Raw genomic sequence first — 18,075 nt, 5'->3', positions numbered from 1 at the left:
ATAGTCTGGGTCTCGAGGTCTGGCCTCCCAGGAGTGTCACATGCTTGGTACTTCCAGAGACGGGGGGAACCCAGGTTCCCATAGTCTCTCACTGGTGACCCAGAAACTCCACCAGATGCTTCACTGTGCCCAGCCACTCCCAGAGACAGGGAGCTCTGGTTACTCGGTCAAGTCATGAACCTTACATAGTCTGGAGTCTTCACCCAGCCGTACTTCCATAAGCCAGGCCTCTTCCAGGGATGGAGTCACTTAGTCTTGAGTGTGCTATGGTTCCCCCAGGTTGGCCTTTTCCCTTCACCATGAGAACCAGCAACTGGTGGATCCAGTACTACCTGAGATGGTAGCCAGAACAAACTCAAAAGAGCTCAGCCCGTGAGGGCTTTAGCACCAGCCCGATCCCATCAGGGCCAACGTGTGTCATGAGCAGTTGAACACCTTCTAAATACTACAGAACTCTGTCTGCTGTAGCAAGACAACATTGCCACCGCTGTATCCCTACTTTTCTCTGCTCCGCAAATCCCTACAAGTCAGAAGTTGTTTTGTATGGTCAATAAACAATAACGTAACAATAAGTAAATTTTCTATGATTTTCTCCTTAGAAATTCCTTGAAAAAACTTCAATATCATAGATTTTTCCAAGGGTGATACATAAATTATCTCCAGGCTTGTGCATAGATGATTGAAATTAAGTGGTGAGTAAAATGTTTTAAAGTGTTCTAAACCACCGAGTAAGCAATTCAAATTCATAAATGCTATTTAGAGGTATTGCTTCTCCAAGTGGGGAGGTTTGTCTCCTGTCAAAAGATTTTTTCTCTCAATTTATCTTACAGTCCAATCAAATGGTCCATTTCAGGAAACAGCCCCCAAATAATTTTTGTTGTCGGTTTTGTATGTATTTTGGGGCGCTGAATTTGAATCTGCAATTCTCTGACACGCCAAAGGACGGCTTCACCCCTAAAATCCCCTAAGACATCCCAATTTTAGCACGTTTTCCAAAGTGCTGAAAAAATCATTCTCTACAAAATTGAAGAAAATAAAATTTTCAATAATTTGAATTGTTGCGCAGGCCTCCATGATCTCTGGTTTTGGAGCCAAACATTTAAAAAAAAAGGGATTTTTCAATGATTCTTTGAAAATTTTGGAAACTCACTGAGACCTTTTGACTGGACTATAAGCAATAAACTATGTTGTTCACTCACATTGGAGTACACATTGTATGTGGGAGGGCCAGGTCCTTTACAAGTTAATATATAGTAGGAGTTATTACTACTCATAGAGACTTCAACAGATGCTGGACAGATATCACAGGAGAGACACTTTTCAGGTTGTGATCCGTCATCTTTGATCACATACAAATGAAGGCTGTTCAGGTTTGTCAGGTTAGTAGCGAGATAGTAGCTGGAATGAAGAAACAAAATACTTTTGGATTTTTAAATATCACCAATATTGTTGATATCATTTGAATAATACCAGCTTGTTAAGTAAGTAATCCAAAGCTGATGTCAAGAATTAATTACTGAACTATTAGATTGCTTTCGAAAACTTTTATAGGGATACCTTCCCAAATTTCACTTTTCAAAGGACAAAAAATAAGATTGAATGGCGATGAAGTACTTTAACCTCACCCCAGGAGTAACTATTAGGCCTAGACAAAATAATTGACCAAACGAAGTGAGGTCCAAGATTCAAGTCGACGGTTTGGCATTTCTCTTAATGTTTAAATGTTTATATGTTCATATGTTGCGCATTTACAGTGGAACGTGATAATGAATTTCCATGAAATTTGACAGGTATGTTCCTTTTTCAATTGCGCATCGACCTATATACAAGGTTTTTGGAAATTTTGCATTTCAAGGATAATATAAAAGGGAAAAGAAGCCTCCTTCATATGCCAATATTAGAGTAAAATCTGGTGTGGCGCACTCACACAACTTTCCTTGCCAACATGAAAATTGATCACCCGATGCTAGTGTTCCCGCGCATCTCAAGTCTACTATTCAAAGATCCGAGCCAGCTGGTGACAGGACAATAAAGCTGGATACACACAAGATCTGCTATCTCTTCATAATGAATGAGTTAATAGACTCAATAGTTGCCGACAGTTTGCAATTGAATAATCACATTTTCTCAAATTCCAAGCTTATTTTCAATTTTAGGTGGAAATGTTACTGAACATTGATTGTAAGATTTTCATGCTCAATGTTTTCCACCCAAAATTTTTCGTTTAAATTATATCTGAGACCTGATAATTGGAAATCTAAAATTAGTCTTTGCATAGATGGGGCAGAGCTCCTGAAATTTTTACAGGTATAGGACTCATGGCAGTTCATATAGCTTATCAAAGAATATTTTAGGTATGAATTTGATCGAAATCGTTGGAGCCATTTTCGAGAAAATCGCGAAAAACCCTGCTTTTGACAACATTTTTGCCATTTTAGCTGCCATCTTGAATTGCATTTGATTGAAGTTGTTCATGTCAGATCCTTATAGTGTAAGGACCTCAAGTTCCAAATTTAAAGTCATTCCATTAATTGGGAGATGAGATATCGTGTATACAGATGCACATACACTCATACACACACATACACACACACACACACACACACACACACACACATATACACAACAATACCACAAAACCACTTTTTTTGGACTCAGGGGACCTTGAAACGTATAGAAATTTAGAAATTGGGGTACCTTATTTTTTTTTTGCAAAGCAATACTTTCCTTACCAATGGTAATAGGGCAAGGAAAGTAAAAAAGTTACAGTTCAATGGTGAAGTGAAAGAATTAGAACTTTTCCCAGGAAGAATGAATGCAGTCTATGCATAACTAGTTGCGAACTCTATAGATGAGGTAACAAATTCCAACATTCATGCATACTTTTTGTAAAGAATTAACGTTTCAGTGCTAGTAGACATAGGAGCATCATTTATCTCAACTTGGACAGTTGTATGTCAAGCTCTCAAGGAACATTATGCAGGCGCGTGGAAGTCAATCACTACAAGTGCACTCAGAGTATTAGAATTACGACGGGAAACTAGTGAGTCAGTCTCAGAATTTGCCAAACGGTTGGCTTATGCGATGATGAGTCTTAGATCGCGAATTTTGGACTCAAGTGATAGCCAGGATGAAAGCCTATGGAGAACGAAAATTGATGACGAGTTGGCTCCAGAAATACTACTACAATCATTGCCAGAAAGAGTGAGAACTGCCGTAAAAATTGTGAAGCCAAAGTCCTTAGAGGAAGCAGTAAATTTGGTCAAAGATGAGGAGGCTGATGGAGAGGATAGTCGTCCTAGATATTCAGACTGGAAAACAGTAGAAAGGAAACATCACAGATCACCTATGAGAGGACATCAATACAATCAACAACATAGGAAATCGCAGCCAGTTTCCCAATAGAGGAGGAATGAGAGAGGAACGGGACAGGAGAGGAGGCCACTGTGGGAACGGGATCGGAAACCAGCAAGACCTCGCCGGGAGTGTTGGGAATGCAAAGAGAAAGGATATTTTGCTCAAGAATGCCCATATATCTATCGCAGGGAAGTGGCAGAGAGGAATTACACTTAGTATGGAGAGCCAATGGAAGTGAACGCGATAAGAAGACATGCGAGAAGTAGGAATTCTGAGTCTGAGTCAGACGGAGGATGGACATACTATTCATCGGATGGAGGAAACAGCAGCTATGGTTGTCAGAATGAACACTCTCAAAGAAAAGAAATGAAAACTTTAACTGGAGAGCAAGCACTGGGTGGAGAAACTGAATTGAACTCATTCATACTGACAGGAATAAAAGCATCCATGTGTGTGCATGTGACAAAGTTTGTGAGTGATAAATATGATATGATAATCGGCTGTGATCTAATGAAAAAAGTGAAAAACTTGCCTTCATATAAAAATGGACGTTGGATAATTAAGTTAGGGAGGAAGAGCTATCACACCACAGAACAATTATCTAAGGAAGAACATTATCCAATGGGATGTGTTATTTGAGAAGAAGGAGACAATATTGCAGAATGTGTGTTGTGTGAATTTGGAGACACATTATATGAAGAGGGCCAACCCTTAATGACTACAGGGAGAGTGCAACATTTGATCGAACAAAATTCAACTGTACCGGTATATGTCAAACCTTGCAGATATCCCCATGCAATTAGGAATATAATAAAAGAACACAATTTCGCCCAGATGATGGAACCGTAAACAAAACTACTCAAAAGGGGAATCAAATTTGAAATAACAGGTGATGTGAAGGATGCAGTTGCAAAGTGTAAGGAAGCGATCTGTACAGTTCCGGTACTCAATTTCCCTGATCTACTGAAACCTCTCACACTGACAACAGACGCCAGCAAGGAGGCCATCAGTGGAGTTTCATCACAGGGGGATAGACCCGTTGCCTTTGCTAGTAGCTGAAAGACGTTATAGTAATATTGAGAGAGAATTACTGGGCATTGTATGGTGTGTAGAGAATTTTCGTCCTTATCTGTATGGTAATGAGTTCGAATTGCTAACAGATCACATGTCATTACTCTGGGTTGTCATTACTCTGAAGTTGGAAGAGACTTCAGCAAGAATAACAAAGTGGAAGGAGAAATTAGCTGTGTATAATTTTAAAATCAGGCATATTAAAGGAATAGATAATGTAGTTGCAGATTGTTTATCAAGAAACATCAACCCATTGTCAGTTGATTCAGAGGAAGAAAATGTTATTGACCAATATTTGAGAGAACTGGCGAGACAAACGAGTGGAGCCCAGCATCATTCGACCTGGAATTATTGGATGCTGACGAAAGGAATGAACGGAATGAAATGGAGGTATTACATGACATCATTAATAATAAGCGGAATCAACTCATTCTAAATAAAAAAGAAGAAGGAATTATTGAAACACAAATAGGTACGGCCCTATTAGATGACGACTATTAGTATTCCACCGAAAACATTAGATAATGAACTTAGCAGTGCAATCAGACAATTGACAACACAGGGGAAAATATATTACATATACTCAGAAGACCAGCTATTTGTGGAAAAGATCAAAGAGCTCTATAAGGGTGTTGAATGGAATAGAGATATCAAAATGATTATGTGCACCAAAAAGGTAGAAATGGTGGAGGATAAGGAATGTCAAAATGATATTATCAGACAATATCATACAGGGAAAACAAATCATCGAGGAGTAAAGGAAACAGTTGAACATCTTAAATGACAATACTTTTGGCTGAATATGATAAAAACAGTAAGTGATATTCTAAGTCGATGTGTGACATGTGAGCGAGTTAAATATGATGAGCGAGTTAACACCCTACAAAACACCATTACAGTTAACTCTAACACCATAACGACCTTTCCATACTGTAGAGGTGGACGTATTCCATTATAATAAAGAGAAATATCTCACTTCAATCGATCGATTCACCTAATTGGCAACTGCTTGGCCACTCGAGAATAAGACAGCTGACTGTCTAGTTGTGAATTCAATATGATTTTTTGAATTATATCAGACTCCCCAAGAATTAGTTATGGATCACGGAAAAGAGTTCTGCAACAACCATGTAAAATCCGTACAAGAATATGGAATTGAGAGTCACTACAAAACAACAGAACACCCGCGATCTCAAGGGATGATAGAAGGATTGCACAGTATGCTGATGGAACATCTCCATCTCCTGGAAGCAGATAAGCTTATTGCAGGCAAGGAAGCCATGGCAAGAGCGATATTTGCCTACAATAATAGCATACACTCGACAACGTGCGTGAGTTACACCGTTAGAATTGAAGGATCATCAGGAAGTGCAGGAACCAGTCAGACAGAAAATATGTGATGACAAACTCGTTAGAGTCACACATTATAATACAAAAGCAGAAGAAATTGAAAGGAAGATTCAAGTTGGAGACAAGGTGTTTAAAAAGAATCACTACAAAAGGAGAAAGACCGATCAACAATTTGTGGGTCCGTATGTGGTCCAGGCTCTACTACCACGAAATCGTTTAAAGTTGAAGAAGGTGAATGATGTGTCATCACGACATGAAATAGTTCACATGCAGCAAATCAAGAGATTGAAAAAACAATCACATGACAATCACAGAAGATAATTTTTTTGTTGTTTTTCCTCTTTTCTCTTTTTCATATCCTTGTTTGTAATTTTATTTATTTTGTTTTGTGTATTTTAGAGATAGTAGTGACTGGGGGGGAGGAGTTGGGCAAGCTGCCGGCTTCCCACCTATTACATCTTACTATCTCTAAGATAAGATAGTAGAGCAGCTTGCAATAAATGAATGGTCGAGAGGAGTTGACATCAAGCTCTCGCAACTTGAAGATCTATCTTTTTTTTAAAAACCCAATCACCTTCTCAGTCGATTCAACTTACATTTAAAACTCCTGTTTTCTTAATGCTTTGGTATCACTTTATTGGAGGTTGAGTGGTACTGTGAATGTAATTTGAGCTTACTTACATCAAGGAGCGTTTAGTATCATATACAACAATTGAATCAACAGTTCTCAATCCAGATGTTAACGGCTTTTGAACTCCATTCTCTACGATGGTCAAATGCTGATAAGTTCCAGCTTTACCTTGTGGTTGAGGTAGAATGATTGCAAAACATGACGCCGTTTTGAAATAAAATGTAGGGTATTGAATCCATCCATTAGGTTGTTTGGTCTCGAGAATCTATAAAAGTCGAAAGAAAGCATTATGCTAGTCAGGTACAGTAGAACTCCAATTGTCTGAATTAATGGGGACCGGGACCCATTCGGATAATCAAATATTTGGATAATCAGAGTTTTTTTGAAAAAATTGCCATTGGAGAGAAAAAAAGCTACGTTTTGATATTGCACTATTTCTTATTGAATTAAATGAAAGAAACATGACATTTTCACATGTTTTACTACTCTTACTTCGCGGAGGGAAAAACAATAGTGAGCGAACGCGCAAACACTGGCTTCGCGGGGGGAAGAATAGTAGGCACTTAGACTTCTTTGGACAATTTTTTTTCTGAAAGTGATTCGGATAATCGGCGATTCGGATAGTCAGAGTTCGAATAATTGGAGTTCTACTGTAGTTTAGAATGTATCTGTACTTAATTACAGGGGCTGAATAATCCAATTTTATCTATGCTTCTATGCTTAGCCTATGCTGTAACATATAACAGTTTCTATAAAAAAATGTAGGTGAAGAAAAATGTTGTGTACATCACAAGTGAAAAATGTTTTTCCTCCCTCAGGGAATTTGTTGCCCTCGGGCTTCAAACTTTTCCCCTCAGGAAGAAAAAATGGCACTTTTCACTGTAGATATACAAATAAATAACAATTAACCTTAATAGTGATAGAAACTGAATTTTCTGTTACCTTTTGACATTTACTGGTTGTGACATCACACATATTAGTAACAACATAGTTCTGAATGCGATTGGCCCAAGCAACAACCACATTCTTTTCATCTGCCCAGTCCAGCTGTACAGCAATGTTCTCCCTACAATTTTAAGTAGGCAAAAACAGTTCATTAGTTTCCTCAACAAATTTTATTCTTGTATTTGACTTTTTATTCTATAATTTAGCCAGTCAAGGGAAGGTTATAGAGGGGAAAGTTGATAAGTCAATTTATGACCCTGCAGTTCTGTTTAGGGTAGTAAGGAGGTAAACATATCAAAAGTCCTCACCCCTACCTCTGTTCAGGGGGTGAGGGTGGTTTAAAGGTACCATTTTTTGGTTTCTCACATAAAAATAAAAACATATGTATCTTGAGGACTTGACTGTGATACAACAAATTAAAGCTGACATTATTTCCTACAAAATTCATTCTTGATTTTTTTTATAATCTCCTCTAGTTCCCGAGATATCCGCTCTTGAAGGTGTGACATTTTTGGAAAAAACACGTTTGCCACCATTTTTTTATATATTTGCTCTCATAACTTTTTAAAAAACCATATTGATTATGAGCTTTTAGAGCATTGAATTTTCTTCAATTTGATGTATAATTTCACACTTTTACAAATTTCCCTACACCTTTTGCAGCAGCTTTAGTGTTGAGTGTGAAATCTGTATTATTGCAACAATAGATTAGTTGACAAAGGAATTGAAGGGAATTTTTTAAACAAAATTTTTGATGGCAGCTTTGTTGACGCTAGGTAGTAGGAGAATATATCTAATGTCCCCATTCCTAACTCATGTGGAGAGGGGATGATGGTCGTTTAAAAGTTTCATTTTTCAGCATTTCGCTCATAAATAACAATTCAAAAATGAAGCTCACATTTTTTGTTCAGTGAAATTTTGTGATATCCCCAATAGTTTCCGAGATATTCACTCTTGAAGGAGTGTAATTGTTTAAATAACAGTTTTCATCCAATGTTTTGATCTTAAAGGGCTTATAACTCTTCAGCAAAACTAATTACTCATCAGAAGTTTGTAGGCATCAAATTCTCTTTGTAATGATGTATTATTTCACTATTCCAAGTTTTTCTTTCATTGCTATAGCAGCTTCAATGTAGGGGGTTAAATTCTCATTGCTGCAACAATTGATCGTTTGACAAGGTCATTTGAAAGGGGTGTCTGTGACAAAATTTTTAACTTTGCAGCTTGATTTGAACTAGTTAGTAGGTGGACATAGCAAAAATGTGCATCTTTATCCCCTCTGTTGAAGGTGTGGAACCGCTGAGTTGACACTTGTTGCAGCAATGAAAATTTCACCCCCAACATTGAAGCTGCTATAACAATGAAAGGAAAACTTGGAATAGTGGAGAAATACATAATTAAGAGAGTTTTTAATGCTCTACAAACCTACAATGAGTGATTTTTTTTATTATGCATTTCGGGAGAGTTATAAACACTTTAAGAGCAAAACCTTGGATAAAAACCTGTTATTTTAACAATTACACACCTTCAAGAGCGAATATCTCGAGAACGATTGGAGATATCAGAAAATTCCACTGCAAAAAAAGTGTAGAGAATTTATCAAGCTTCATTATTTTTGAACTGTTTGTTTGGACGGTTAAACACATTGTTCTCAAGATAATGAGCATGGAAGCAAAACGCTGAAAAATGAAACTTTTAAACCACCTTCATCCCCTTAGCACATGAGTTAGGAATGAGGACTTTTGATATATTCTCCTCCTATCCAGTCTCAACAAAGCTGCAAAAGCAAAAAAATTGTTTAAAACATTCCCTACAAATTCCTTTGTCAATTGGTCTATTGATGCAAAAATGTCACACTCAATACCAAAGCTGCTGCAAAAAGTGTAGGGAAATTCGTGAAAGTGTGAAATCATACATCAAATTGGAGAGAATATAATGCTCTGGAAGCTCATAATCAATATGGAATTTTCCCATCGATTTTCAAAAAGTTATGAAAGCAAAAATAGAAAAATGGTGGCAAACGTGTTTTTTCCAAATATGTCACACTTTCAAGAGCAGATATCTCGAAAACTAGAGGGAATATAGAAAAAGCTGTAAGATGAATATTATAGGAAATTATGTAAGCTTTTATTTGTTATTTGACAGTCAAGTCCTCAAGATACATAGGTTTTGAGTTTTATGCGAGAAACCAAAAAAATTGTACCTTCAACCGCACCTCCTTAGCACAAAGGTTCGGGGTGGGGACTTTTGATATGTTTACCTCCTTACTACCCTAAACAGAACTGCGGGGTCAAAAATTGTCTTCTAAACATTTCCCTCCATACCCTTTTTTGAGCATTCATTGCCTGGACTAATAGAGAAGTTTGGGCTAATGCCTGTTGTCTCTACCCGCTTCATGAATAGGGTGCGTATTGACACAGTCGGCGGTCTCAGGTGGCATTAGATGTAGGTACATTTATAGAAATATCATTCTTCTAATACAACTCGAAAAGCGTGAACGCTCTCTGTGAACGCACACCATTATCCATCATCTTTCGTGTCAGAGACATTTCTAAAATAGTAATTACATCATAGATTAGCACAGAGACATTGCAGTGATAATGAATGAATGTATGAATAACATAATCATTGAAAGGAATGAATCCAAAGTGAATGTAAATCAATAAAACCAATTGCACCAAACTGTATCATTGAATTATTTTCAACTATTATTATCATCCGTATGTATGCATGAAAACGTGTGAGTATATATCTGGAATGATTCGACATCCTTTATTAATGTTGTGAATTTTCACTCTATTTAGTGCATCATATCCCAGCATGCACTCATCCCTTCCCTTCCTTATTTTGTGCTTCTATTGGAGATCAAGGAGAGAAAGATTTAATCTGACAAAGTCTGATCATCCCGTTAACTCTACACTGCAAATTACAAATGTGAATCGAATATTTATAAATTTATTTCTGTATTTTTTGGCTTTGAATAATATTGGATAAAATCTGGAAATTCAGTCTCTATCACGTTCTCCCTGGGTTCTCACCATCCTTCCTGTGAATCAACTACTATACGAAGTATCAGGATAGTATGCTAGTATCATCATGGAAAGAGTAAAGATTCTCTGTCGTAGAAAATGAGATGGTGGTTTTCTGTGTTCAGCAGATTATTTCGATTTGTACTGTTAGTGAAAAATTGGAAGTGAAAAAGATTCTGGCAAAACACATTGTGCATTCCTGAATGAAAATGATTTGATGGAATATTGGTCAATATCAATGAATATTGATGGATAAATCGATACAACATTAAATAAATTGTCACATACTTTGTCACAAGATCCACAGGAGGTTGTAAGCCATCTATGACGATTTCCTTTTTAGTCTTCAGATTAATTATATGTACACTTGCCACTGGGATAGGAGTTCCTGGCTGAATAAACATGCAAATATGGCCAAATGATGATGAGGAAGAATAGAAAAGTTCAATGAAAATCGGAGAAATATTTTAGCTGACAAAAGATTTTGGTTTTTCATCAACCTTGCAGAGTTACAATGAAAATACTTTCTATTGACATTTCTGTGAAGTTTGAAACGAGAGTTGAAACTATTGCAGAACAGGAATTCAACAAAGAAGTTTATAACATATATATATATATTTCAACAGTAATGTTTGAGAGCTCGACGAGAGCGGTCGTATCGGAGTGGTTGCTGAGTCAGCTGTGCAAAGTTTAAACGTTCCGTAACAAAATATTTCGTGCTAGTGAACCGTGCTGTAGTGAATATTTTATTTGAAGATTTAAAAATGTCTTGTTTTATTTGCTCTAAATCCGTTCGGAATTCAGGTGAGCTGATTTCATGTGTCGACTGTGAAGCGAATTTTCATATAGGATGTGTGAAAATGACCAAGGACGATGCGGACTACATAAAGAGAAACAAACAAATTTGGAGATGTAGCAGCTGTTCCTCTAAACGTCGCAAAAGTATGGTGAGTGAATCGACAACAGGAAACAAGGACGTGACTCTCCAAGAACTCGCAGGAGTTCTTGAGGTAATTGCAGGAAATCAGACGTCGATGAAGGAGAATATTAAGAAAATGGAGTTGGAGCTTGGGAAATCAATTGAATCATGTCATCAGGCGATTAACGACATAAATAAGAAGTTTGATGAACAAAACAAGCAAATTAGCACATGCCTCATCAACATCGATAAGCTTTCAACAGAAGTAGCTAGCCTCAGGAAAGAAAATGCAGAACTGAAGGAACGCGTCGAGGATATGGAACAATACTCAAGATCGAACATGCTGGAAATAAATGGTATACCCAAAAAACAGGATAAAGATGTAACAGAAATCATTTGTAGAATGAGCGAAGCATTAGGACACAAAATAAAAGCAGATGCAATCGACATTTGTCACAGACTTAAACAACGAAATGAAAACCTACCTCCACCAATCGTTGTCAAGTTCGTTCGTAGAACAGAAAAACAAGTAATATTGGATAAAAGGAAAGTTACGAGGCAGTTTTCTACAAAGCAGATGGGAGAAACAACGGACCATCCAGTCTATGTGAATGAAAGTCTAGCACCTACGCGAAGAAGGATTTTCACCATGGCGAGAGAGATCTTCAAAAGAGGCGACATCAAATACCTATGGATCAAGGAAGGGAAGATTCTAGCTAGGAAAGAAGACGGAACACCAGTTATTGAACTCAAGAACAGTGAACAAGTGGAAAAGTTGAGCGTGATAAGTGCATCTAAGCAGCCAGGTAACCAAGAAAATAACAGTGTCAGTACCGTAAATAAAAATGTCATCAGAGATAAGTAGCAGAGAAACACTAATTATTCATCAAAATATACGCAGTCTGTGAAGTAATTTCGATTTATTCTTAGTGCAAATGAGGAAATTAGAAAACAACCCGCTAATAATAGTCTTGACAGAAATATGGATACTAGAGAATGAAATAGACTTATATCATATAGAGGGCTATTCCGTACATGGTAATTTCAATCATAACTACAGAGCAGGAGGAACTTTGGTTTATATAAGCAGTGAGATAACGTTCAAAACAAAGACAATAGTTTTTATTTCAGCGGACTGTGTACATATATCTTGTTCATATAATAATTTTGAATTTCAGTTGTTGGCTGCTTACAGGTTGCAATCAAACTCACCCAAAATATTTCTTAACGAATTAACCTTGTACTTAGAAGAAATATTTAATATTAACGAAAACAATGAGGTCCCTTTCTTTTTCACGGGAGATATAAATATAGATCTTATTCAGAACACCAGAATTATTGACGATTACAAATATTTAATGAATAGTTTTGGATTTGAATCACTCAATACTGATTACACTCATAGGTCCCGATTTTCCAACTCTTTAATAGATCATCTTTACTTAAAATCCGGCAAAAATAGAACAAAACTGAATAAAATTAATCTAATTCCAGAAATACTACATTTAGATATAACTGATCACAGTACAATCATCCTCAAAGTTGAAGGATTGAAGAGATCCAACGAAGAAGCAGATACAAATTATAAAAATATATGCCTAATCAATTACCGGAAGTTGAATAATATTTTATCATCAATTGATTGGGATAGAGAAATACCAGCAGTATCAGTTGATGAGGGATGGGAAAATTTCATTGACATTTTAAAAAGCGCTATCAAAGATTCACAAGAAAATCTCCTTTTAGAAAATAACTTGACACAGAAATATAGGTCGCCATGGATAAATAGTTATCTGATCAAGCAAATAAACTTAAGAAATGAGTTATACAAGAATGTTATCAAACAACCTAATAATGACGACTTAAAACAAATATACAATACATTCAAAAATAACTTACGTAATGAACTGAGAGAAAGAAAACAATATTAATATTCAAAACTGTTTAGAGAAAGCCAGGGAAACATTAGAAAGACGTGGAAAACAATTGATGCGTTAATAGGATTGAAAAAAAATAAAGAACCACTAAAACTGATTGTTGATGAGCAGGGAAATAGCATACATGATAGTAATAAAATTTCTAATTCGTTTAATTCTTATTTTCTAAATGTTGTGAATAAAATGAATGATGAATTAAAACAAACCACATTGCAAACCAGGGAAGAGTCTGCTAGAATATCAAAAATAAGGTTTCCATACAATTCTCCAACAAATTCAATTTTTCTCCACCCTACAAATCCGGAGGAAGTAGCAAGTACAATAAGAAAATTGGAAAATAAATCTTCGCCAGGTGTAGATGGGATAAGCACAAGCATGATTAAAAAAACTTACATGAATTATTTGAACAAATTAACCAATCTAATTAACCTGAGTATTGCCAAAGGAAAATTCCCAAGCATGTTCAGACACAGCGTAGTTATACCTATTCCTAAAAAGCCAAATTGTAAAAACATTGATCAGTTCCGCCCAATTTCACTTTTACCGGTTTTTTCCAAGATTCTAGAAAAAATATTCAAGATTAGACTTGAAAACTTTTATAAAAATAATAACTTTTTTAGTGATAACCAATATGGTTTCCGTGAAGGAAGAAGTACAGAAGCAGCAATTAAAAATCTCATTTCAAAAATAAATGACAGTTTTAGTGTTAATAATAAGTGTGCAGCTCTGTTTCTTGATATATCTAAAGCATATGATGCAATTGATAAAAATACATAAGGAAGTTCTATTACCTCAGACAGTTATGTCCAAAAGAAGTATTGTTACAATTATACCATGCAATTATTGGTTCTGAAATAAATTATGGAATAATATGCTATGGGAGTGCATACAATGTTCATATTAAACCTGTGATTACTGGTCAGAAACATATATTAAAAATAATTTGTAATAAACCTAAACAATATAGTTCAATGATGCTCTTCAGAGAACTATCAATATTATCAGTGAGACATTCTTTTCTATTCAAAGCATTTCTGGATTTAGCTGAAAATAATTTCGATATTCAACAGATGAGAGAAGATGATCAAAGATCATTGAACTCACAAATCCCGTCCAGTATGCGTAAACAGTAAGACAGTATCAAATTTCAATCACTGTATCTTTCTTCAAAACGCATTCATTTATGGTATAATTAAATCAGCACTTTGAAAAAAAAACGAAACGTTAACTATGAATAAAATTGAAAAAAAAACAGCAACCACTCCGTACATAGTTTTAAGTTTTGTGTAAGTGTGTTTGTGTGTGTGTGTGTTTGTGCGCATGTGTGAATGTGTGTGCGTATGAATGTGTGCGCATGTGTGAATGTGTGTGCGTATGAATGTGTGCAAGAATGATTATAAATATTGACATATTGATTTATTTCAATATAATACCATATTCAATTATTATGTTCTTCATGATATAATATTTAAACCTGTATATAAATATTTTATTATATATATTCAAGTGTCCCCACACAGGGTAGCCTATAGGGAACACATATTAGAAATTAGGAAACAATATTGTATTTGATTTTTGGAATGCATTTCATTGTATAATTTTTTTTTTGAATAAAGAATTTGAAATTTGAATTTAAGATCTAGAGAAGACCTATTCAATGGGTACTCTGTTAGGGGCCAATAGGAAACCTCCTTGCCTTTGCCTGCAAATTTTGAGGGTGCTGATCTTCATCAAGATCACTCTCTGATTATAATTATAATTTTTTTTTCTTATAAATTATTTTTTCATATTTTGTTGGTGGAGTTGAAATTTATATGAATTCCACAACAATCCTTCATGAATATCTCAATGACTCTCTAAGCGTCATGATACATGATTGATAGAATAATATTACTATAAAAAGTGTAGGCTATTATCGATGCTTCCTATTCAACCAATGCTAATAGTTTGATTGAAAGAATGTTACAATAACTTAGTTCCTCACCTTTGGAATTCTGGTCGCCACGTCTTGCACATATTGATACATAGTAAAACTAATGAATGCCGAATAACTAGGATAGTTTTCTGTTGGCACATTGGAGTCATTAAATGAGAGGTAGCTCATAAAAGCGCCATCAGTTGAAAAATAAAATGCTCTAGTTTTTGCATAAATTTGATCTGAAAACAAATCATAGACATGTGTGTGGAAGAATATAGAATGACATGATGAGGAACATGGGAAGATGGCGAACATGATAATGATTTATGACATTCCATGATATACATGATGGGGCAAAAATGTTCAAATTTGGTAGGTATTTTCAGTTCCATCCAAAATTTGTGTTATCACACAAATTTGGTTTTTTGAGTTTTCTTGGCTTTTCTGAGATCTAATGAACAAATAAAATTTGTATTTACTATGATATACTGAAAACAAATTTCTTTAACCTAAGAATCTGGAGCTGCAACCATAGAAAAAACATTATCAAAAGCATACGCTATGCTTATTTCAAGATAAAACCTTCTAGATCAGTGGTTCCAACCACTCTTTTCTGGCGACCCACTTTTGAATGTTTTTCATTCTCACAATTCACTAAATCACCTTCATCCTCAAGAAAATGAAAAATAGATTTAATAAAGACATTCATTCCTCACTAGAGATCAAATATTCCTGGAAAACTCGTAGGAATCTTGAAAATTTTAGAAAGGTTTTTGATATTTTCAAATCATTTATGAAAATTCATAATCCAGTCCTTGAAAAATTGAATCCTCTTCAATGTTTCTGACCAGATAGCTTTCAGATCTGCTGATGATAAATTGATGAGCTACTGTCACTTTACTATTGAAGGTTATGTGTGGTTTTGTTACATAATTCTATATCTTAATCAAATAATATATAGTAGTTACAATACGATGATGAGATAAGAGCTTCTATGACATCAGGATAATATCATATTATAAGCAATGCAATTATTATGATGTACCATAACTACTCTCATGATCTATTCTAATAAATTATCGCAATCGCTCTTGTCATAATATACCCCCTCTATCTCAATGGATTTCTTTTGAATGTTTAGGCTTTATTTAATCTCTTCCTGAAATTTTGCTCTTGTCATGGCATTCCCTATCTCTCTCAGTGGGTTTCAATATTCTCTCACTCTCTGCCTCAGCTGACTTCCTTTGCCACATATTCAGCCTTAAATTTTAAGTTATTTTTCATTAAAAACTCTCAGCAAAATTTAAGTCTCTTTTCAATCCTCAATGTTCTTCTTTCCTTGTATCCCAAAATCAAAACTCCTCCCAGCTCAACTTCATACGCGTTATCATCACAATCACAACAATTAAAATTTATAAACTCCACTCTTTCTACAGATACCAATTAGAATATCCCTACAGCTGGAAATACTCTTATCCTACAGATACCTTGAAAAGTGACCATTTCTGCAATGATTGCAGGCTGCAAAGAATCACTTTTTCTCTCTAGGGTGTAAAGTATTACTTTACGTACTCCAGATTTGCAGCATGACCACGCAAAATAGTTAGTAGGTTATATGGAGCACCAGTGCAGGAAAATCAAAATCAAGTTGGTACAATGTCTGTAGTTATATAAGAATCATCAATGTATGGCTGTATGGCTACATATTTATGATAAAATCTCCCAATATAGAAATCCAAAACAATAATAATGGTTATCTGAATCATTATTTAATAATAACTTCTCATCATTTAATAATAAATAATGTTTCTTCTCTATTGACTATAATAATTATTTCAACTCCAAGCAATGAGAAATGTATACACTCTGATCAACAGGTAAAATATCTGACTTGACTTCTTTCTTATATATTTTCATTATATTTTTTTTTCAAGTAAGTAAGTTTTCAAGTAGGTAAAACTTAGCTGGTTAAAGACAGAGGGTCACCCCCCCCCTGTGGGGGGATTAGTGCTGAGGTTAGTGTTCCTTAACAGCCTTAAGAAAGGGTGCTGTGCTAGGTCTCAACATAAAAATATCATTAGAGATTCTGAGTGCTTGTTGCTCAGTTTCAGAAAAAGTTGAGTTAGGTTAGAGAGGGTGACTGATCCCTTGACAAATGGATTTGCTATTGAATTTACTGGAAAAAAATATTCTTGTAGCTTTTTGATAAATTTAATGGTTTCTTAGTTATTCAAGAAATAAAAAAAAGCTGGATCTAATTTTCCATAAAAGTCAGAATGATCCTTATTCTCTGTTCAATCTTAACAAATGGGGTGTCAATGAATTTGTTATTAGATTTACTGAAAAAAGTTATTCTTGTAATTTTTTGTAAAATTAATAGTTTCTTAGTTATTTGAGGAATAAAAAAAGCTGGATCTAGTATTTCCATAAGAGTGGGACTGATCCCTATTTTCTGTTCAACCTTAACAAATGGGGTGTCAATAGATTTGTAATTAGATTTACTGAAAAAAGTTATTTCTGTATTTTTTGTAAAATTTAATGATTCTCAGTTATTCAAGAAATAAAAAAAAGCTGGATCTTGTTTTTTCCAAAAATGTGGGAATAATAAAAGTGGGGATCTTCATTTGAGGTTTATTGTGAGATCAGGGGTATGGCTAGGTTAAGTTAGTTTGGATTAAATTGGATTGGGCAAGGTAAGAACCAAGAATCAGCTTTGGGGTAGATTTGGGGGCAGCTTTGAGGCAGCCTTGGGGCAGATTTGAGCCAGTACTCTCATTTTCACCCTTCTTACTTGATCTCATACAAGGTAAAAGGTAAAAAGCTGTCGTCCATGACTCTCTCCTGGAGAGTCACCTGTATAGACTTATCTGTGAAGTTATCTGTGTAGCTTTATCTGTAGAGTGTGGAGTTCTCAGTAG

At 35.3% G+C, this 18,075-nt stretch overlaps 1 protein-coding gene across 2 annotated transcripts in view; it reads right to left on the bottom strand.

Annotated features, from left to right (window-relative positions):
• LOC111064044 (venom dipeptidyl peptidase 4) overlaps nucleotides 1-18,075 on the bottom strand; it is a 77,126-nt gene that overhangs the window by 55,995 nt on the left and 3,056 nt on the right. Inside the window, exons 4-8 of one of the 2 annotated variants that reach the window (XM_039424760.1) lie at nucleotides 15,224-15,396; nucleotides 10,672-10,775; nucleotides 7,352-7,475; nucleotides 6,460-6,674; nucleotides 1,200-1,398 (exon numbers count right to left, since the gene is read on the bottom strand). In XM_039424760.1, the coding sequence (XP_039280694.1) occupies nucleotides 1,200-1,398; nucleotides 6,460-6,674; nucleotides 7,352-7,475; nucleotides 10,672-10,775; nucleotides 15,224-15,396 (815 nt within the window). The remainder of the gene's footprint in view (nucleotides 1-1,199; nucleotides 1,399-6,459; nucleotides 6,675-7,351; nucleotides 7,476-10,671; nucleotides 10,776-15,223; nucleotides 15,397-18,075) is intronic. The other variant, XM_039424761.1, reaches the window with a different exon arrangement.

Source organism: Nilaparvata lugens, chromosome 3 (assembly GCF_014356525.2).
Source record: "Nilaparvata lugens isolate BPH chromosome 3, ASM1435652v1, whole genome shotgun sequence".
In the NCBI taxonomy this organism is placed as follows: Eukaryota; Metazoa; Arthropoda; class Insecta; order Hemiptera; family Delphacidae; genus Nilaparvata; species Nilaparvata lugens.
Note: the sequence above shows the minus strand (reverse complement) of the source record. Positions and strands in the feature narration are given on the sequence as shown.